Source organism: Leptonotus elevatus, chromosome 3 (assembly GCF_054856555.1).
Source record: "Leptonotus elevatus isolate MCC_2025b chromosome 3, RoL_Lele_1.0, whole genome shotgun sequence".
In the NCBI taxonomy this organism is placed as follows: Eukaryota; Metazoa; Chordata; class Actinopteri; order Syngnathiformes; family Syngnathidae; genus Leptonotus; species Leptonotus elevatus.
In genome coordinates this window covers 13,486,197-13,510,222 of record NC_141241.1, presented here as the reverse complement: position 1 = coordinate 13,510,222, position 24,026 = coordinate 13,486,197, and the positions used below count along the sequence as shown (strand labels likewise).

Here is a 24,026-nt window from a genome sequence, read left to right as displayed (position 1 = left end):
GTAGCTTTTCTCCTTGTAGAACGGCAAAAATTGCTAAAGTGAGCCAAATGAAAATTGAACAAAGTAATGTGGACATAAAAACATGATGTGATTCATTCATGTTCTAATGCAAATCCTGTCCAGGGTCACAACAACTTTGGGATAGCGGACGGGTGTTATGAGTCATAGGCTCATTGTGTTATGATGTTGATATTGTTAGTTGCTTATGCAGTTACTATGTCCCTTATGATGATAGTGTGATAATGTGATTTGTTGCTATACAATTGCTACATTAGTCACTCTTACGTTTTCTATTCATTATTATTTAACTTTATTTACGTCTGCAGTATTCTTATTTTACCATATAGGCCTTTATTCTGTCATATAGAATTGTGCATTGTCCTAGCGAAAATTACTGAATGACTTTATCAGGACTTCGAGGAACAGCCAGCTCAATATTTATTAGTCAATGTTTTTCCATCAAATATTTTTCCTTCACCGCCATCTTAATCCAGCCCTGCTCTCTGTTGGTACTTTGTATTTTTGTATATAAAGACTCTTGTTTCCCACCTCCCGTGTCTTGTCTGCATTTGGGTCCTAACGCCACACCTTACGTGACACAAGCACACCCTGGATGGACCGATCGGCAGCCAATCACGGGGGACATATGGAAAAACAACATTTCACACTTCCATTCACACCAGTGGGCAATTAAGGGAATTCAATTAACAAAACATGCATATTTTTAGAACGTGGAAGTAAGGCAGAATAGTCAGAGAAAACCCACGCAAGCAAATAGGGAATATGGAAACTTAACTCATTTTATATTACATGAAGTTCCCACTCGTGTCACGAATCGTAGGATGTAACCCAACAATTTCAAAGTTGAGAAACACTGTAAGATTGCAGTACTTGTGCTGTCTTTAATAACATTACTTGGGCTGCTCAAGGGATTTATTAAAAGTACAGCATGTGTTTGACTAAAATGTTCTAATATCAACTTCAGCACTAACGTACAAGTAGCGAAATCATAAATATGCCACAAAAAAATGGAACGATGCAGCTCCAGCATAACATATTGGATTGTGACTTAATTATATAGCAAGAGAGCACACGTGCTAATCTAATGAGTAATATATAATTCAGCAGTACTGCAGAGTGGTTGTTAGGGAATAATTACATCTTCACAAAGATGAGCTTATTGGTGTGCTGAGTCACCACTGACAGACCATTTTTCACACTCTTCTCCTCATCCCATCTTGTGACCATAAATCTCAGGTAAAAATGTCTGCGCTCTAATTAATCACAACTCCCAGTCAAAGCACATTAGTGAGGACAGCAGACATAAAAGCAAATCAATTGGACCGACACAAATGCAATTGCCTGTATGTAACACAAAATGAACACGGTACTCCAACATCCGATGCTGAGCACGGTGATAACACGGGAAAAGACATTTGCAGAAAAGGCGTGAGATGAAGAGTGGGCCAAATGAGATAAATAAAAAGGTAAATAAGGTTCTATTTGAGGAAAGAGAGAGCGAGAGAGGAAGGAAGGAGAAAAGGGGGCAGGACGGGCTGCAAAGGATGAGACGGTGAGAGAAAAACCCAAAGAGAGGAAGAGCATTAAATCAGATGCGAGTGGAGGAAGTCATTTAGTTAAATTTAGCCATCGTTTAGAAAACGACAGCTCAGCTCAGCACCAGCTAGTGGATGCCAACGGACGCCTGCTGACATCCACACAAGGAAACAAGTGGAGAGGAGAGGAAGGATGCAGGGAGGAGACGAGAGAAGAGGAAAGGCGAGAAAGGAGAGGACTACATGGGAGGAGAGAATGTGAGGAAAGGAATAAGAGGTGAGGAAGCAAATGACAGAAAAGGGAAAGAGGTAAGCAAAGGATGGAGAGGAAAAGAACGGAAATGGGGAGAAGACAGCAACAAAGTGGGGAGTGAAGGTGAGGAAATAAAAGGATGAAGGTAAAAAATAATGAAAAGTGAAGAATGCACAGGAAATGGAAACGACTAGACGTCAATTATAGGAAAAGAGAGGAGCTGTGTGACTTCACGCCGTTATGTCTTAGTCAGTGTAGTGACGTCAGCTTTTTAACAAGATTGGTGTCAAATCTGGCCTCCCTCCTGTTTCCAGGACCACAGAGTTGATTACAGAAAATTTAGATTAAAAAAAATATTATAATAATCTATCATTTATGTTGATCAAAATGATGACTTATACTCATCAAAGATCAATAAATTCAGCAATTACAGTTCAGCCCAGCCCTCTGTACTATAAGTTGCACTGTGTTCCAAATGAGGCATGTTTTGTCCATTTGCCGAATCAGTATGTGATTTACAGTCATCTCAAACAGTGTTGTTACGAGGGCTGCACAATATATATAAAAAACAATATCGTCATTGCCATAATAGGCTGTGCAATATATGGAATTGTAAGCTTTTATCCGACTTGACCAATCACATGCAACTTTAAATATGCATCACCATCCAATAGGTGAACAGTATCTACTGGTATTACTCAAACTAAATAACTCACAAATATATATGTATATAAAATTGCGAGTTATTAAAAGTAACTAGTTAAGAATACAACAAGTCTATTTTGCCACGGGAAAACAACTAATTAGATAATAAAAATGTAATTTCTTTAGGTACATTTCAAATACCGCAATAATATTGATATGTCATTATTCAACACCCATGTCGCACATCGCATTTTTACAGTATCGTGCAACCGTTGTTGTTACCATTCAATCAACAGTTGAAGGAGAAAATGTGACAATATTATTTAATTATTTTTAATTGTATTTTTACTGTATTTTTTTTAAATCAAATATACTCTAGTGCTAGTTTTTTTATTGAATAAATTGCAAATATCTCAAGTTACTACTATATATGGAGCACAGTGTATTGTTTTACTTAGACATGCCTGTTTATAGTATATTGGTAGAAAACAAAACTGTAAAAAGGAGCCCAACAAAAACCTTAATAGGCACATGAGTGTCATTTATTGAAGCCCGAAACAAAACAAAAAACTCAGAAGGAAGTGTAGAAACCAAATGCACCCTTCGCCGTAAATGACCATGCGGCAAGTTCAGAATTAAATATTAATTGAAATGTTAAGCTTTACAGCTCTTAATGCACACTATTGACACAATTTATGCAAAGCCTAATGTAGAGGGTAATTGGAAAACACTATTCGTTTCTCTGGTGAGCATGCAGGAGGACCTCCTGTGCACAGTTACAAATGACAAATCACTTTTCCCGCAGAAAGAAAATGACTGGAAAGGGTATAAATACAAGAGGCCAAATTGCCTTTATTATGAGATGCGGCCTAACCACTGTTGTAATTATGTCCGGGGCAAAGTGGGAAATCACAGCAAAGAGACGACCATTCCATTACAAGCCAGTGTTGATGGCCATCTCGTTTCAAGCAGAGAAGCCAAGCCACCAAGACCGGCATTGCAGTTCAAGTCAGCGAGACATTTTGCTGCAATGTTAAATGGTCGGAAATTGTACATTTTAAAGCAATCGCTGGCTTGTCGCGATGAACAAATCCTACCAGTATTTGCTGGTCGTGTCACATATAGTGTTGGTGATATCAGTATGAATAGATGTGTACTGGATGTAGATATTGTTGCTTCAATCAAATCGGAGCCCTTTCAAAACTTAGAAACGCAATGAAAGTGAGAAACACAAGGTTAGCGATGATAAGCGGCAATGATCTTGATATTTCTTTTATGCATTTCTGAATGTACTTAGAACGATAATATATATAAATATTGAGCTTTGAGCATATCTATTTCCTTTGATTTGAAAAAATTATTCCACATCACATCTTTAGTGGCAAGTGTAAAGATGCCTGGTAGTGCCACAGTATGTTTTTTTCAGGCTGCGGCTAAGGCTAAGGCTAAGTCTTAGATAACAGCTCATTGTGTGCTTCCCCTCAACCATCAACAGATTAGCAGCACGTAGACACACAGTCTCCTCATTTACCTCCACGTTTCTACTCCCACCCACACTCCTCTTATCTCATTTTTCTTCGGAATAAGCCGCCTCATTCTCTCACACCGCGTACACTCGACCCCCCCGCCCCATCTTTCTATACCATATCATTTATAAACATGTCCTTAGACATTATCTACTCTCTTCTCAATGCTAGAAACACACGGACAGAACTGCATTCTTTCTCCCCAGGCCTCACTTCATGTTTTTTTTTTGGGGTTTTTGCCAGCGACATCTGACATTTGGAGAAACTGGAGAGGAGGAAATGACAGCTGAAAGTCATAATGAAATAGCAACTAAGGCAAATGTAAAGAAAGGGTGCGGGGAAAGGGTGACGAGGGGGCGGTTCGAGATTGACTGACAGAGGAGGGGAGGAATTTTGGGACGGAGGGAGAGAAAAAGACAGACATGGCGGCGGAGGACACAAGGGGAGAATGAAGAAACCGGCGGGAGGGTGTACACAGAGGGCAAATTGTGACAGGAGAGCTATTTCACTTCTCATATAGACATCTCAATGAAAATGCCAACAACCTAATCAAAAGGACTGGAAAGAGCAGAGAGAGAGAAGGAGAGAGAGACATTGAGCGCAAGCGGGGAGGAGAATAAACCGGAGTGAAGAGGAGGAAAGTTTACGAGAGGGGAAGCGCAAGAAGCGGCGGGAAGACATCCGCAAAGGAGGAAGACAAGAGTTGGGAGCCATTAAGAGAGAGAAAGGACAATTGGGAGAAATGAATGAAAACATGAGGAATGATGAGTCATGAAGGGAAAAGCTGTAAAAGACGGGTTTGGACGCGGTGGGGTGAGAAAACAGATGATCTAAAAAGTGTGACGGGCACAATGTGCGGGAGGTAATGTTGTGGTGGAGAAGAGGACAAGAAGTGTCTCTTTCAAGGAGGTGCTGCTTTTAACTGAAGAGCCCGCAAAGTGCAAGGAAACATCACAAAACACACACGCCCGCACGCGGGCGTGGGAATAACACACTCGGAAACACAATGGCGGATTATGTGATAATCCAAAATGTATAGTGCTCTTGTTTTCTGTTTTCTCTCAGGAACGCAATGACTCGTACGAAAAGCACACAATTACATTCAGGCTACTTCCCGTGACATTTTATAACCATCATAGCTCCATTCATGTACTTTTATTATCCGTCTAATTGCTGGCTTTTATAGAACGCTGGAGTCGTTATTCTGTCCATCTGCCAGCATTGCCTTATCTACTTGTTAATGTTCTAACTCTTAGTTCTTTGTCTTTCCATAATGTACTTGCCCACTAACGTACATGGCAACCGTTAACCATAAACAACTTTCATTTACATTTCTACAGTCGCCATCGCCGGCTCTTGCGACATACTCAATAAGCATGGTAGGCAGACGAATCCAAAAGAATTCTGTGATCAACTGAAGCGATGACGTTTTTTTTAATGCCACCTCCTGTTGCTCATTATGATTAACATGTGGCGAATTGATGATGCTGCTATAATGATTGACACGCAAATGGGTTCATGAGAGCATTGGGAGTGAAAAGCCGGCCAATCGGAAGGCCAGAAAAATACAAGTCACAGTGGAATAATACATGCTGACTGATGTTCTCAAAAAATTTAATTTAACAGATCCTGTGCTGCTAATATTGTCAAGGGTGTGATATTGCACAATTTTTAATTATTTGTAATGCCTACATTTCTGCAATACAGCAACTAATACAATACTAAAATCACCCCCATTGCTGCCAATTATCAGTTTTGTCATAAGAAAAGTTACACATTTTATATAAGAACATTTTTCAGTTTCGCGTATGTTCAATCAGACGTCGTTTGTTGTCAAGATGCTCGTATCATGGTTCGATCCACTTGTTCCCCCCCCCCCCCCTTTGTGTTTGTGATTACAGTTTTGTGCCCATCGAAAAACGAATCACAGTGAGCATAAAATTCCAAAACACGCAGTTTGAGAAATGAAGCGTGTGTTATTTGGCCGTCACTTGTCAGACTGTCGCAAGCGTAGATTCGATTTAATGACCTGTAAAGGACACAGCAACAAAGTGTTTGTGTGAGCTCTAGATTGGAGGTTGTATGCGTTTTCTTGACAGCCTCTTTGGCTTGTTGATAGTTAAGACTAGATTGTTACTGTTGAGAGACACACGTGCGGGGGGACTCGCACGCATGAGGCTTTTACAATCTTTTCTCTCCAATTTATAACAAGTCTCGAGACTGTCGCTCCTTCCATCTTCATCTCTTCCTTAACCACGTCCCCGCATGCTTTACCTGCCTCTCTCACGCTCTCCATCATCTCTGACAGGGTGATAATGCTCAGGCTTTAGACATCGGCGGGGCATGAAAACCCCCAAAAAGCTTCCATTTTAACGGATATTACTTTTTAAAGTTTTTTAAATCATTTTCCCATCAGCCATCCATCAATCTAGGTTGGCAGATGATGCTGTTCAGGGTCATGGAGCCAATCTCCGCTGATTTGGGGTGAGAGGTGGGGTACACCAGGTTATCACAGGGCGCAGACAAACAGAGGTTTAGGGGTGCTTGGGTACTACAACTTCCCAATGTGATAGGTAGCTTGTCATGGTTTGGGGTTACTTCCCGCTTCAAAAATTGCATGGGAAGTCAGTGAGTAAACCGAATCTAATAAAAGTTATGCAAAGGAGCAAAAGGACTTAAAACATACACATATCCCAACCCTAATTTCTTGAGAAGGGTACTCTTTTTGATACAACAGCTCCTCAACATATGCATTGACAGTATGCATGTTTCTGGAATAAACCAACAGTGAGAATTTGGACCTTCGACTTGTTTTTGAAATGTTCTTTTAAACATACAACATATAAAATACGTTAACAGACATTAATTTAATACAAAATGATTGGTTTTTTTTGATTATACTTGTCTGTACTATATATATTTTTTTAAACATACGTTACATACACATAAAAAAAAAAGTATGTAAATGGATGAAGTACAGAAACATAAAAACATATGAACAAAACAAATTGACTTTAGCACAGTTTGTGTCTGCCTTTTTACATTTTGTCTTCTGACAATCTTATGTCTTTGAGGCTATTTTTTTCTGTGCAGACACACCACGCACGCACGCACGCACGCCAGCTTATAGTAAGCTAGTCAATAGCAGCACAATAGAGACATTAATATTAACACTTGTTTCCCTCATTAGCACGCAGCAACATGATTGAGAAGCAAAAAAGCAGACTCGTAATGAAAATAATGTGTTGGTGTTGAGTGGTAGAAGGAAACTTTTCACATATCGTGGTAAAAGGAAGGAACACTTTCACTCACCTAGAGCGACGTACCCTGTGATTGGACTGAGGACGACGCGCTCCGCTCGTCGACTTGTAAGCAGGGGAGGGGGAAGGGTCGAGGTGGTTTAAATATTACTTTTAAACTCTATGGTTTTATATACATATTATAGCTATAAATTTCTAGCTTGTTTCAAAGAACACACGGTAAAAATATATCTATATACTGAAGCACCCCTCAAAATGGCCTAAATACGTGTCTGCAAACATCAATATGGCAAGTAGCGTGAACGTTTTTTTGTTTTTACCTTCTGCATCTGCAACAAAAGATTGCGTAATATTTGGTAGAATACTAACTCACATAATTTTACCCACCTCTCACACGCTTCAAACATACTTAAAAATAACACACACACACATTTTAAAGTATTCTTCAGTGCCTGTTTTCAAGAATTGGGAAAGAAATCTTATAACACCCTTTAAAGGAAACGTTAGCATAGATGTTACTGCTACACACAAGCAGCAACACAAACAGAGCATACAATAAAAAAATTAAAATTAAATAAAATTCAAAAAACTTTAATAGCTTAAGCCTTTTAGTTTATCTTACATATCCTGCTAAATGTAAGAGACAGGCTAACGGCAATTAGCATAGATGTTGCACATCAAGTAGCAACACATTAAACCAGAGCAAACAAAAAAAACGAATTTCACATTTATATTTCAAGAACAAAATGTTAAACCAAATCATAGAATAATGTAAGTTGCAAGCTTAATGCTAACCTGTCATGTGAAATGCAGGAGACACGCTAACAGTATTTAGCATAAACGTTGAGGTAATTACAAAAAAATTGCTACTTACTTGAAAACAAATTAGCAACACATACAAACAGAGCATACAATAAAACTAGTCTCTCTGCTCTGTGGGAGCAATGACTATTATTGTTGGGACTTTTTGTATCTTATTCTTGCTGTTAATTATGCTGCATCTCTTTCAAGTGCTGCCCGGCATGTGGTATTCCATTGAAATAATGGAACTCTAATTTTGGACTTACCTGTATATTGTAAAAACTCGTAAAAAAATAAAAATAAAATAAGAAGGAAAAAAGCTCACTTAAAAATCTGCACTTTAGGGGGTTCTCAGTACGTAAACTTGAAAACAAGCACTTAAACAATTATAGTGTGCAAAGTACATTTCCTTGTCCTTTGGGACCTTAAAACTCATTGCAGATCCATCTTGTAAACACATTTAAAACAACTTTCTCCATGGCCTCTCCGAAGTGGACCAATCCCTCACTTGATCACGTACCCACTCTGTAACGCTAGCAATTCGGTCAGCAAGTCAGTCAATCAAGTTGACAACCTGTCCATCATATAGTCAGTAAATCTGCTGCAACAGTAAGACAGCCTGCGGGCGGGACTCTTCCTCTTCCCTGTAGGGCTCCACTGCTGCAGCACGTCGTACCACGGGACCTTTTCTGCAGCGGCGCGAAGATGTGTTCACAAGCTAACATCTATTAACACCCTCCTGCGCTCTCCCCCTGCCTCCGTCTCTCCCTCTTTCTCACGATCAGACCATCTGCCCTTTGACCCTTCCCTTTCTTAGTGTACAGTAAAATGTTGTTTGTTGTTGTTGTTGTTGTTGCCCCTTTTCCTTTGCTGGGTCCTCCCGTTGTCGGTTTAAGACTGCTAGCGACCATTACCGATCATTAAAAATGGATAGAGTATGAACGACGCTCCTAGGAACGATTGCCTGTGGCTTTATACATTTATATGGAGATGTACACTACTCACACATACTTAGTTCACAAACAGCTGCTAATGCAGACATGCATTAAAAATGATCACATAACACCTCCAACAATAAACACTTGTTTTGCGCGCGCACATACAGAGTGCAGAAAGTTCTCCTGAGAATGGAGAGTGCCATGTGTGGTGGGCAGCTGTCCAAACGTTTTCCTTTGATACAGAGAAATGGAAAGATGCAAGGGCCACGTTGACATATTATTAAACGTGCTAAAAACCAGTCAATCAAGCAATTATGTATTATCGTCATTTTGTGCCCTTTTGAGTTATTTTTTAACATTTGTTAAAAGGTGATCATGCAAAACAGTTTAGGATTTTTCATGATTTTGTGGTGGCCCACAGTATTGCCATTCAAATAGATACGCCCTGTAATTCGTAATAAGATGACAATGTTTAAAGCAGAGTTGACTTAAAGATCTTAGTTTATAATTAATGTGATATGTTCACAATTAATCAGAACTAGACACAAACAGCAGGCTGTGTGAGGAAAATATTTTTGCTTCTGAAACATCATCATTAATTCATTCAGTTACAAAGAGAAACGTTACCATTTTTGTTTAATATATATATTTTTTTTTTTGCATCTCTACTCTAGAAAAGTTTTACAAAAGTATTTACAAGCAGTAAATAATATACTGAATGTAAAAAAAAAAAGAAGAAATTATTCTGAATGTTACCGAAATAAATATGGAATTGCAATGATAAACTTTAAAGAGTATAATTAGTTTATATTGGCTACAAAAAGGGAGGTGGGCCACAAATGCCCCCCAGGCCGTAATTTGGACACCACTGATCTACATAAAGTCATTATCTACTATATTTCAAAGGGCTGTTCTGAACTCCTGTTTTCATATCACATTGAGTCGGATTCGTAAATAAAGCTCACCTTCCTCTTGCTGGCGTTTTAATTTAGCCAGCAAGTAGTTGAGACTGAATCAACAGCGCCTCCACTAGTTGTAAGTAGGTACTGCGCTGCATTAGCCTAAAGAGCATTTTCCTCCTACTTTGTGCTCTCAGCACGTTTGCGCACACAAAAACTCAACATGGACTCGTGCATGAAGACTTTTGTAAACAAATAGACAACACTGATGTAAGCCAATTCCACCTTGCACGACATGAATACAGCATGCACGGCTACATCTTGCAGGGACGCACTCAAAGCAGAAGATGCGCGTAAATCTTGCGCATGGTCGTTTACACACACAGAAGAGCATTCAAGCGTCAAACAAGCCTGTAACTATCCCCTTCCGAAACACTCACACGAATCCGACCCTGACCTCAAGCACTTTGCCTTTGAAGATTGAGGTAAACACTAACGCTCGCAGACTGCCTGTCCTTTAAATGTTTCACCTTTTTTTTCTTCTTTTTTTTTTTACACACTAACAACACACTTTGCAGTCCAGTGAAGCAGATCATGTGAGAAACAGCTGCATTAAAATACTGAGCTATTCCGATAAGTAGAGTCCACGTTAATTCAATTAAAAAAAGAAAAAAGTGGGCCAATTGACTGCGGGAGGATGTGGCGGTAGAAAATGGGAGGTGCTTGTCAACGAGCGCCAAGATAGCTCCGGAACAACAGAAATCTTCTGCGAACCTGGAGTTTAATAATTACTGGAGCTCCGTGCATTTCCATCAGCATGTTTCCCCGTCTCGCTTTCTCCCTAAAATCACATTAATGGATGAAAGTAGCTTCTGCTGCTGCTGACTCATTGCTTTGAAATGGAAATGTAACTTATTGCCTCCATATGTGAAATGCGGTCGCACGCGCACGCACACACACAAACACAGCGTAGGTGTGCTGTGACACACACACACACACACACAATGGCCTTAAACCATGGGACTAAGTGCGGGAAAAGCTAAAATAACACTAATGTGACATTAACAGACACATTAGCCTGCTTAATGTTAGCCCGCGAGCCAGCCATTACCCTACAGCTTACACAAAATGCCGCACCAACAAAGCAAAACGGCTAAAGCAGCAAAAGTGCTTCGCGAAACAAACACATCAGCTCTCGCCTTCAGCTGCACCAAGCACTCGCATTTAGCGCGGCGAGGTAACGTCGCTGTACACAAAATCGCAGGCAAAATGGATCTAAAGCGCCTTTTGACTCGCCATCACGCTGACCCCACACGCTCACCACTTGATCAGTAACAACCAAATGACTATAGCAAGCTGGCCCGGAGACAAGTCGGCCATATGTTGATAACAGCATCTTTTCACATGTCTGACCTCCTTGACAGTTAGGGCTCTCATTAGCGTGCAAATTACAGTATTTTGCACCTTTACACATCATGATAGACAGATAAGATATCCATATGTTCACATGAACAGCTGTTTTGAACAGACTTACACATTTTATTTGCTGATACTCGGAATTACCTTCTTCCGGTTGTTGTGTATTGGCATAAAAATCTCCCGGTTTTATGATATGCCGATATTCTTGCATCGACGTGCATGAAGATGTGTCGCAGATGACCACAATGCATCTGGACATTGTTTGGATGGAACTTTCTCATGCATTCCAACATGCCATTGGATAAAAGCTCAATTAGGGATGAGCTGGTCTACCTAGTAGGGGAAAATCACAATTTCACTAACCTTTTACAAATTTGTAATTAATTCATCTCTATTTTAGAAGAACATTTTGGTGAATGGTATATGTTCGATACCAGTATGAGTACTCGACCGTTGAGTAGAACACCGATACCAAGTACCAATACCACTTTTGATCATTTTTTTTGTCAAATAACAGGTCAGTTTAATGAAATAACTATATATCCCAATAAAGCGTTTTGCACTTGGCAACAATGTAATTTAGACATGCAAAACCACAATTAACACATTCATACCTGTATGCAGTTTGTCGATGGGAATTAAATGAAACAATCAATTTAATGGGTAAATTTGACTCAACTTTCTGGCTTGTTTTATACAAAATGACCCAATTTTTTGAGCCAAATAGAGGATCTGACCAATATTTATGAGTTGTTTTACACTAAAAGACCCATTTCTTGGCTCAAGGTTGGGTCGAATTGACCCAAGTAGAGAATCGGTCAATTTTTGACTCGATAGTTGGGTTATTTTTGACCCAACTGTTTTAAGACTGCATCATAGTATTCTTAGAACATTGATAAAAAAAATATCACGATGCAGCTATTATACACTTACATACAATTGAATGTTTGGGCACCCCAGGTAAAAATTTTAGGGAAAGGAAAGATGGAGAAAAAAAAAAAGTACAGATGTGTCATTCTTATGACATGTCAAAAAAAAAGTTGGATTTTATTTCCATCATTTACACTTTCAAAATAACAGGAAACAAAATAGGGTTTGGCCACCCTGCAGAGTTTTTAGCATGCCCCGCCCCCCTTTAGAAAGCTGAGACCTGATAATGTCATGGATTGCTCACACAACCACTGTCTAAAAAACAGTTGATGTCAGTCTCAGATGTTTTAAATGATTTGACTGATCTGACCACAACAATCAGTAAAGACAGATTTATGGTATTTCAATAGGGAATGATGACTTAAGATAATGTATGAGTGTTTTGAGTTACAAGCATGATCAAGGAACTAATTAAGCACATATTTCAAGACACCAAATGGAGGAAACCATCACAATTTCACTATATTAAGGGAACTGAAGGAGTGAAACATTTGAGTCTTTCTACCCTTAGAACATACAAAAAAACGTGAAACCTTGAAAACATAATAAGAGGTAGGAATTTGTGATTGGAGCTTCGATTCGCAAAGCAGCCACTCAGTAAAAATGCAATAGAACAAATTTCTGTTGATAATGATGACATCGTTTAGTTACGAAATGATGGTGTCAAACGAGGAGCGAGAATACGCATATTCACATTATAAAGTCAACAGTGGATGTGAACCATAGGGATGACTGATTCCTGATCATATTTTTATTTTTTTTGCATCCTAGTTAAGTCACTTAATTTTAAGTGACGGCTCATAGTCAAATCCGAACAGTCAGACAATGCATTTGATTTTATCCATCATAAACAATACATTTGCGTCATTATTTAGAAGCATATGTCTTAATTAAATGCATGACTCACTGCAGCTGCATAATTTATGGGTAAGTGTTCGACTCCGCTCATCTACAAACAACGCTATTGATTAATTGCCTCGTCAAACGCAGGCCAGTTTGCCCATCGCAAAATAATTCACACTTGTTTGATTTCTATTTGAATGCAACTTGTTTAAATGTTGAAGTTTTGCCGAGCTGCCACTCTTTTGACTCTGACAACGCCACTAGTTCAGTTTTGTGTACAGTATCTTTCAAGCTTGCCAGGACTGTTGGCCGGGTTAGCAAAATGTTACGACATCTCTCCATGTGCCTTGTTTAACTTAGCAAGCTTCGGACGAATAAGCTCTGTGGCTACAGAGCACAAACACGGTCTTGAGTAAAATAATAATTTAAAAAATAATGATAATAATAATAAATATATATATATATATATATATATATATATATATATATATATATATATATATAATAACATTAATTAAAAAATAAAAATAATATAAAAACAATTTTAAAAAATTAAATAAAATAAAAAGACGATCTTTTTACCAATTAACTGAAAATTACGTGATTGGCCCTGATTTCTGATCACGTGATCGGATCAGCACAACTCCCTGACACATAGCACATAAACAAAAACAGTACAATATATTATTAGCTACTTTTATACAGGCTTGTTGAGCAACAAGTGCACACTAACTTCGATGTGCAATGAATTTACCGCCAAGTACACGGTGTCATTTCTTCATAGAGAATATATTGCAGCCATCAACACTAGTGGAAATGATGGCACCCGCTTTATTAGAACTGGTAAAATATACCATAACTGTTGATGTTCTGCAGCAATTTGTCAAATTGAATTTGGATATTAGTTTTCATGGCTCTCTTGTAGCCACACGGAGCAATCTTTCATTATGAACGCCAGTCGAGAGGTTCATTTCATGCTTATTTTTAGAGCTGGCTGAGTAATCCTGTGTTATGAAATAACCCTCCGCTCCCACCACAGCGAGGCGTCTGCACCAAAAGCTACAGAGAAACAGCAACAAACTGTTGTGTCAATGAAACAACATTAAAAGCTCGCCACCATCCAATTACAACAACTTTCAGGGTCTTGATGTGTGCTTGCAATTTACAGCTCAACAGACATACTTTTGGGGACTTGGCCCTTTTTTTGCGTACTTTTTTTATATGCTGGAGGTATGCAGACATTGCTTTGAGGCAAAATAATCACATTAGTGTAGGTCGGCCCAATTGGACTGCCCATGCAATGGAATAAAAGGATGCTGTTGTGTTATGTACCCTATGTGTCTATTTACAAATGTGTAAAAAGAAAAGTGAGAGTTATGATACTTGTGATTGCTTAATCAAACCTTGGAGCCTCAAAACTGCATTTGCCACCCGACCATCTACAAGATTCCTGAAGCAGGTTTAAGATTCTAATCTTCTGAATTGTGAGAAAATATGATGCATTTGTGAATAAGGAAGGACGTTGAACTCAACAAAACTCACGGCCCGTTTCTTAGTCGCGTGTCAGTGAATAAATTATTACTTGGCCATCAAAAGTCATTTCTCAATCTTGTTTTTATTTTGTAGTTTGAGGTGTCACAAAAGCTAACAATATTAGCATCAGGGTTGCATGTTTGTCGTCACAAAAAGCTCATTGTCTCCGCGTTTTGATCAGAAACCTATTTTTGGTGAAACCAACCCATGTTTTACTACTGGTGAGTCAAAAACAGTGTCTGCTCTTTCTTTTGGTAAATCAGGGTTTATTTTGTCATAGAACATAATATTCTGTTGGCTCTTGAAAGATCAGTCGAAATAAGAGAGGTTGGATAGTGGATACCACTTTTGTTCAGACCAATACCGGGGCGAGTACTCAACTCTTGAGCAGCCACTAGCACCAAAACAAAAAGCCATCCCGCCGAAAACAAAACAACAATAGATCAAATTCAAGAAAGACCCATCTCAACACAGCATTTCCTGTTAAAATTGCATAAAATTAATGTCAATTTTCTATTCTTCTAATTTCTAATTTGGAATTCCTAATCGTAATAGAGTCACAAGAGCTTTGTGAGTTGTGACACCTTCAATTAAGGCTCATCTCAAATTAAAATGCTCGATAATAGCTGGCAAAAAGGGGGAACTCAGCTTTGAAAGTGTCTGGCAGTGATTATGCACTTTTAGCAGAGTTAGCCAAGTGGATCAAATAAATCAACTCTATTTAACCTTTTTGTGTGGGGGGGCTTTTCATATTTATTTGTATTATTTTATTATATGTTTATTTATTTATTAGTTTATTTAATATTTTAATGATTATAATTTATCATATTATTATAACATTATTAATAATAATAATAATTGAGAAGTGTACATTATTTGGTTTTCCAATATGCAACTGCATGTACAAAATCCTGTACTCTTGGTGAGCACGTTGAAAAATGTCACTAAATTCTTCTCCTAATTCATATTAAAAAATGCACACTCTCCAATATGTCGAGTATTGTACCATAGTATTCCCCTACAAATCCGAGTTATAAATTCAAGATGGACAGGGTTATGATGTCATCATTTAATTCCAGACATTACTAGCAGAGCAGCACAAGATGGGAAAGTCGTTTGTGATTAATCGTGTCTGCTGAGGAATACATTTTCATTTTCCCCTTCACTTTGTCTGCGCCTCTGTCCCAATCTCTCTTGCAAACATTCTTTGTCTTCACACACACTCACACACACTCTCGCCTCCCTCTACCATCTCGTCCTACGTTATAATCTACTGTATGTAGGCCAAGGCTCTTTTAAAACTTCTGTCAAAGCAGTATCTCATTTGAAAGCCAGCATGAAGCAGCAATATGTTGAAGAGAGACGTTCGCCATCACATGCTCAACGTCCGCTATACGATAATTGCAACGTTACTGTTCAAACATTTTTAAAAACTATGCAAACAAAAGTATTGTGACACACTTCTTAATCAGCCAGGGGTTAAGCTAGACACCTTTTTTTCAAGACATTTTGGAAAATTGGATGCTTTCAACTTTGTAGCAACAATTTAAGGAAGCCCCCTTTTTGGTTGCCGGTGCACAAAGCAAGGTCTATGAAGGTATGCTTTGATGAGATAAACATGGAAGAACTTGACATTTAAACACATCGAACAGATCTGGGATGCAGTTGAATAAACTAGATTGTGAGCGATGCCCCCTCTCAGGTCCAACATCAGTGACGACTGACCTTATAAATGTGGCTCTGTCCAGTACTTTTGTACTTACAAAAGATTTGCACATGCAAAAAATGGGTGCAAACTGGATTGAGGATGCAAACCAATATGGACACCGATCTACTGATTCACATCTTTAAATGGTGCAAAAAATATGAAATGATGGCGGGAAATTTTTTGCTTGTGTAAATATTTGTGAAATGGCAACTAAAGGAGACAGCCACAAGAAGGAGTCATGCCATGTCACCTCGGACAAAACTGTCAACACTGCATTTCCTTGTGTCTGGGTCATTTCTGCGCTGTGACAATTGGTCATTTAAAATGCTGTATAGGAAAATTAAAACAAAAACAGTACTTAATTAAAATGTATTGCACGTAAGTCCGACAAAATGTGTACTTGAATATTTTGCTGTCATGTGAGAATTACACCACAGTTGCTCAGGTAACAACCAATCATAGTTCAGCTTCAGAAAACAGGCGAGCCGTGATCGGCCATTGCCTGAGCAACTGTGATGTCATCTTCAGTCGACATCAAGTGGCAAAATGGCCGCCCACTGAGATGGATAAAAACGGCTTGATTTTGCTTCATAACTCATATTCCACAAATGTAATATTAATCAGAATGTCATGCTTAGACAAGTGAAGTTACATATAACTAGGGGTGGTAAAAAAAAATCCATTCGGCAATATATCGCAAACTTACAGCGCGCAATTCTCGAATTGATTCAATATGTGGCCGAATCGATGTTTAAACATAATTTTTTTATGGAAATATTCAACAAAACCTCTTACTTAGGGTTAGGGTTCACACGTTAAGCAGGGAAGAATGTTATATTAATGGAATATTAAGCCTTAATATTTTATTTCAATGATGTTAAAACATGAAACAGATTGCAACAAATTGTTTGTTAAATACAGTGGCTCACTGTTATAAGCCTGAAGTTTCAGATAAATAATACATTTTCATACAAATCTTACATTGTACATGCACAAGTTTACTGATTAGTATTTTCTAAATTTGAGTTGTAAAAAAATCGCAATAATCAACTCAGAAATTCGTATCAGGATTAATCGGTATTTATTTTTTATTTTTTTTAATCGGTATCGAATCGAATCGTGACCTATGACAATTCACACCCCTACATATAACATAGAATTGTCAGGAAATGTTTAAGGTCGACCCCCCCCCCCCCCACTTACCAATAAAGAGAACCCACATACCAGTCTTTAAAAATCACTGTGTGTTGGGAAAATTGGTTGAGTGAACATACCATTTAGAGCCTCCTATTCGGGATCTTATTAAAGCATGCACATAGAGTGTTTTAATTGCAATAAGAGTAGAAAAAAAGAAAAGCAAAGTGAGTTGATTCTTGTGAGAAGGGTGCTGAAATACCAGACAATCACTCACTCAAAGAGACGCCGCTCTTTCCTGCAAATTGACACGCAAGGTCTAACTTGTTTTTCTGCCAGAACTACCTCATGGTCGGATTTGTTACCTTTCAACGAGCACACAGAAAATACAGTGGAAATGTCTCAGAATGTGGAGAAATACTGTTTGATGACATAACGGGCCATGACAAGAGTTGCTCAGATGCTTCAAAATGGTGAGTTTACGAAGGAAGTAGGGCTGACATGAGTTGGACATAATCGGACACTGAGGAATGTACTGTAATTCAGAGAAACCCCCCTCGTATTTTGAAAAAGTAGAGATTTTATTCATGAATGTAAAAATAATTGTGTGCTGTATATATCACAGCCTTCATCCTCAGCATCTCCACATTGAGCTCACACTCAGGCGCAGTAAAACTTGTTTTGCTGGAAGAACCTCGGACTATCAATTAAATGCAAGCCATTTCGTACATTCATCCGGAATTTTATGCCAGCATTGTGTATTGGTTTTTATCTATTTTGTCTTCTCTTATTTATGCATTTGCTTGTTAGTTTGTTGATTGCTGTACTGTTACAGTACAATACAATTTGATGCTGCTTTTATACTGAACTTTTGGCGACAAAAAACTTACAAGAAAGGTCCCATGCAAACACAGCTGCATAAATGATGATGACTTACTAGAAATATAATGATCAAATACAGTTATGGTTGAATTTCTTGATTTGTGACCCACGGATCGATTTTTTTTTGTTTTAATTAACAACAAAAAAGTTTTAGAAATATTGTGACGATCTGGCTCCACAATGATTTTGTCATTACACAATTGTACCCGAGCTCACATATGGAAGGCAAATCCAAACATCACATGGGATTTGATGTCCAATTCCCAAGAAGTTAATCTCATTATCTGTCAACGTGAGGACGCGCGATGGCCTTGGTGATGCACGCATTCGTCCATTTTGTCTCACTGGAGCATGTTGTGAGTTTAGACTGAAGTTCCTTTTAATTCAGTCATCTCCTCATCTACAGGGACAATGTGTTTCCCGTGTATGATATTAGTATGCCAATGGAGCTACACACAAGGGACGGACATTTTGCAAGGTCTTGTTGTTTGGCATTGACTCAATGTCGGATAATTGTCACTCGGTGTGCATACATGTGTTGGTTTTCACCTTAAAAGGAACCCCGACTATCATGACAAGTTTGCTCTATGTTATTTATTTGGTTGTTATTAATTTTTCAAAAATAATTTCCAGTAGAATGGCCGAGCAATGTGAAAACGCCTATAAAGAAAGCACGGTAAGCCTCCGTAGCGTTCCTAATGCTACATTCACACCAAAACCAAAAAGGCGACCTGGAACGCTTCCTTCGCTAGCTTTTCACCGCATAGAGTTTCTTGGAACGATCGCCGCTCATTCATGCATTCGCGTACACCAGAGAGGAGGAGGCGTGTCCCTTGGTGAACGACATATAGAGCACTTTACCCGTCAACAAAAAGAGAGCAACGCCGACTACTTCCACTTTTTTCCTGGGCACTATTTTCTCAGCAACGAGAGATTTTTGAGGTACGTTTCAACAGTAAATAAATACACTTAATAGCACTTGTATGCTATTTCCTTGCTCGCCATTCGGTCCCGGTTGGCCGTGTTGTTGCGCTCGGGGTGACAACGGACGGGACGCTCTGTGTGACGTAGCCGGTACTCGAAGCCGATTGGCTGCCGCGAGGCGAAATGCCCCAAAAATGTTCAGCCTTGGTGAACATGCAAAGTGTGCGGATTTTTGTCGCGACGTGCGGCTCCAAACGCGTCCTCAACGACCTCCCCCGGTTTTGGTGTGAATGCAGCATAAAGGGACGATCAAAACTCTTGAATGCGTCTGGTGAATGACAAGAGCACGGCGTGGGGGAGCGTGCTTCTTTAGGAACGCTACGAGGCTCAACTTGTTTTCTCTATTGACGTTAATGTACTAAACTGGAAATCATTTTGGGAAAATGAATCTCATTAATATGTTAGTAACAATCAAACAAATAATATAGAGCAAACTTGTCATGACAGTCGGGGGTTCCTTTTTAGTTAGCAAGTAATTAAATCTGTGGGCGTGTGTTTGAAGCAGTTTGATAAGTAATACAACGTTCCTAAACTATTAGCATGCTACCTTTAGTCGTATCGCAACCACTGTTTTCCAACCAAACAAGCCAATTAACAGCATAATAATTATATTATAACAGCATATGAATTATCTTAATCCGTTTTTGACATTTGATCAATTTGTATCCCCGCATTTTAATGTCACCAGGATTGGTAAACTTTCTTGACTTTTCCTAACATTTTAAATGACATTTCCAGACAATCAATAATTAGTTGCGTCTTTGAATTTAAAGTGCATCATCCACATTTAAAAGGTGGCAACCATCTGTGCTTTGCGGACACACAAAATAAATTATTGCCGCCCCCCCCTTCTGTCTTTCCAGATGTCTGTTTGCCCTTTAATTTCCTTTAAGTCCATCACCGGGTGCGCAACTCTTAAATAAGTAAATGTAGCTGCTGATCTGCTGCAGAGCAGTGCAATAGGTTAACTTTTTGTTGTTTATATTAGACTATAAAACACTTTCTGATCATCTTATTATGAGGCTTTGCAATGTTTGGGGGAAAGCTGATGAAGAGGGAGGAAAATATGTGCATAAACGTGTCTGCACAGATAGCAGAGGTTGCCTAATTCCCAAACCGCTTAAACATGCAGTTATGTAGCATGGCTTGGCAAGTCAAGCATTCGCACCCTCCACACTGGTGGACCCGTAGCACTTAATTGGCCCACCAGTAGTTGTTGCTGTGCATGCAGCCGAAACAAGCCAGCAAGCAGTAGAAGGCGTTTGTTGCATGAAATTGTATTAATTGAAGGGTTTCTCTTGGTTGAACTGCTTTCAGGTTATGGGGATGTTGGATTTATTTATTTATTTATTTATTTATTCATTCATTTTCCAGATTTCAGTCTGTGTGTTTTGCCATGTCTAATCTCCCCAGGGCCTTCAGAATCAGTCATTCTGGCGCATATAGTAGGAATGGGACTGTTGTTGTTTTTTCCCAACCAATCCGATTTCAAATGCGCCCTCATAAGATCAGAGTGCTGGCCCTCGATGATGTCAGCATTTTTTCCCTCCTCTGAGTGGTTGTCCAGGACAAATGCTATTACAGGCAACTTTGACATGCAAAATATGTCTGTATTGATCCATACACAATGTTATTACATTTAACAATCAGCATTTCTGGTGAGTATGATGTATTTTATTTGAATGTTTTTGACATGGCAATTTTCTACTCTAATATTGATGGTAAAACGGCCACAAGACGCAAGCACCGATACCTTGAAATAAGGCCGGGTATCGACCCAACACCGATACCTTGCTTGCCCATCCCTAGTTGTTGTCATACTGGATAATTATCGTTTCTGAACTGCTGAAAAAGTACGAAGCACAGTTGTATGCAGTTATATTGTGGTCTTTGATAGTATTGATGGTTACTATACTTGCAAGGTGATAGTGGCGGCATTAATTAAGATGTGGATTAAAACTGATTAAGTCTTCATTGAAGGTCCAGGTACCAAAATGCACTGCCCGCCACTGGGAACAAGCCATCCTGTTCATAGCTCTGAAGACTACGGGAGGGGTAGCTAGCCAGGCCACCACTACTATTTTCACTGCTTGTAATATATTATTTTTATTCTTCAGAATTGTTACTCAACCCCCAAAAAAATACAGTTAGTCCACTTACAAACACTCAAACGCCGTTTATAGGCTCGGGATCAATATACAGATGCATAAAACCACTGTTTGTAGGCTATAGCGGCACCCTTTTGTGACAGGTTGGTGCACGCGTGACAGGCTGACAGTGACAAGCATGGAGCTGGCGAGGGCACAGGACAGAGAAGCCATTGACGAAGACAAGTCAGCTCGCTGCACCAAAAAAAGCAGAATGTTAACACGTTCCTCCCACTGAGCTGCATCCATGTTGGTCACCAACTTCCCACCGGCGCTAAGCAGCATCAGCACCGCAGGCCCGCTGACACGGAGCATCCATCCCCTCTCAAGGAATCTCCACAGCAACAGACAAAACTCCAGGAACATGAGAACCAACTTCCTCTCCGTGTGCAAGTTTGACTGTCAGATGTCCCGCCGCCGCCGCCGCCGCCGCCGCCGCCGCCCAGGTGCCCATTTGGGGAAACGTCACGGAGTGAGGGTAGAAGTCTTCAATGATTCATTTTTCAACTACTTTAGTGCAATTTAGGAGAATGTGACTTCCAATGTTGAGCGCGCGCACACACACACATATCTAAGCATGCGCATGTCGTTCTTTTGGGGGGGAAACTCGCTATGCAGAACACGCACGCACGCACACAAGTTAGGCATGGCACGATCTCCCGTTTCTTGCGCCACCCGATTATTTAAACACACACACACACACACACACACTTAATAACTCACCCCCAGAGGAGGAGAAATCCCCGACGAGGAGCCCCGTCAGAAGGAGAAGTGAGAGGTCGCGTCTTAGTCGTGCCATTTTCCTCACCGTCAGCCTCCTCCGCTTCATCGCCATCAACGGCATCTCCAAATCCGTCATGTTGCCGTTAAATAAATCCAAGCCGGCTGCAAGCCTTCCCCCCACCTTGCCGCTCTGCTTGGCTGAAGGGAGCGGAGGGGGGTAAAAGATGACAGCCGGCCCCCCTCCTCCTTTTCTTCTTGCGTTGTTATATATTTTCAAAAAAGCTCAACAAAAGCACTAAAGAGGAAAAGAAGGCCACCCGAAAATCAATCGCGGCTATTCCAGGCGCGCATGTCCATGTTGGATGAGTGGTGTCGGGCTGGCGGAGGCAGCGCGCAGCTGGTGTGAGATGTCATAGCAGAGGAGGAGGAGGAGGGATGGAGCGGCTCAGTGAAGGTGAGGAGAGGAGAGGAGAACCGGAGGAGAGATATGATGCTCGCAGCACACTGAGCAGCAACGACTGAGAGGCAGGGGAGAGAGAGAGATTGCGAGAAAAGAACAGAAAGGGAGGGAGGGGAGAGAGTGAGAGACCTTCACCCACTATATCGAGATACATTTGAATAAAAGTAAGACCCACACAGTCAAGCTACCAAGTGCGTCAGAAAAGTTCCGTGACTGGTGTCACAAAAACTATATTTCAAACTCAAATGTCGCGTTCAATGGGGGTCAGGCGATCAACCAGCGGGGTTTTTGTTTCACACGAAAAAGGCTTTAGCAGTTGTAGCAGGATAAATCGTGGCTTAATCTCACATCATCCTGAGCACCTGACAGTTCCTGGTCGAGAACAACATCGCCATGATGGAGCAATCTCCCGACTTGTCTCAGTATTATTTAATTTTCCTCTTGGCTCATTAAGGGGGTCCGTTTTGGAGATGTGGATGACATGACAAGTTGTGGAGGATTCCAGAAGAATCAAGGAGTGCATGAAGGTAGAGGCCGATAGCAGCGAATTTGAAGGATATCCCCGCTAGTTACCAACGGAACAGGTGAAAGAAACGTGACAACTATCAAGTAAGAACTCAACAACCACATAACCGCCTTTACACTAGCTTATTGCTAACACATAATGGAAAATGTTTTAGATGTGCTAATGAATAGCATCGATGCGGTGATGTTATTTGAACCCAAATATGGCATATATCATGTATCCTTTTCCATCAAAATGCTAATACCGCAGTTTACTGCAGACAATCGCCATCAATTTGGAGAGGTCTGTATTATACTGCCCCCAAGTGGCCAAGACGCGTACACCAGAAAGCAGTAAAATGTCAGTTGATAAATGTAGCAAAAACTGTTTAGTTTCTGTACATTCCTCATAATTATGCCATTGCTTTATATTTTTATAAACAACAATTACATACAATGCCGTTTTTTATTTTTATTAAACATGATTAACATTTTTGTTACTTTATTGGCAGGCTGGCTCAGAAGAACGGCATTTCCATTCATTTCGGTAACAATCATAACCATAATCATAACAATCAATCTGTCACGTTGGGGTGGTGGACCCAAATGCAGGAGAACCACGGCAGGGATGCATGTAATGCCGAAAACGATTTATTTAACAAAACTGCGTGCAACTCAAAATAAGCAAAACCAACAAAGTTATGAAAAGACCAAAAATCAAAGTAACAACAGTGACGTGTGGTGACAGCGACAATGATCCAACCAAGACTGAACGAAACCAGGAAACTAAACACAAGCCAACTGACGAGACAACGAGGGACACCTGGACAAGACACAAGTGGCTGGGGGAGATGATTGGATGACGAGTACAGGTGCAAACA

The 24,026-nt window shown here is 39.8% G+C and overlaps 1 protein-coding gene across 2 annotated transcripts in view; it reads right to left on the bottom strand.

The window, feature by feature from the left end:
- Window positions 1-22,672, bottom strand: part of LOC147177030 (CUB and sushi domain-containing protein 1-like) — a 383,887-nt gene extending 361,215 nt beyond the window's left edge. For both annotated transcript variants that reach the window (XM_086070543.1, XM_086070544.1), the window contains exon 1: window positions 22,182-22,672. In XM_086070543.1, the coding sequence (XP_085926669.1) occupies window positions 22,182-22,317 (136 nt within the window). In that variant the 5' untranslated portion in view covers window positions 22,318-22,672. The remainder of the gene's footprint in view (window positions 1-22,181) is intronic.
- Between the last annotated feature and the right edge of the window lie 1,354 nt (window positions 22,673-24,026).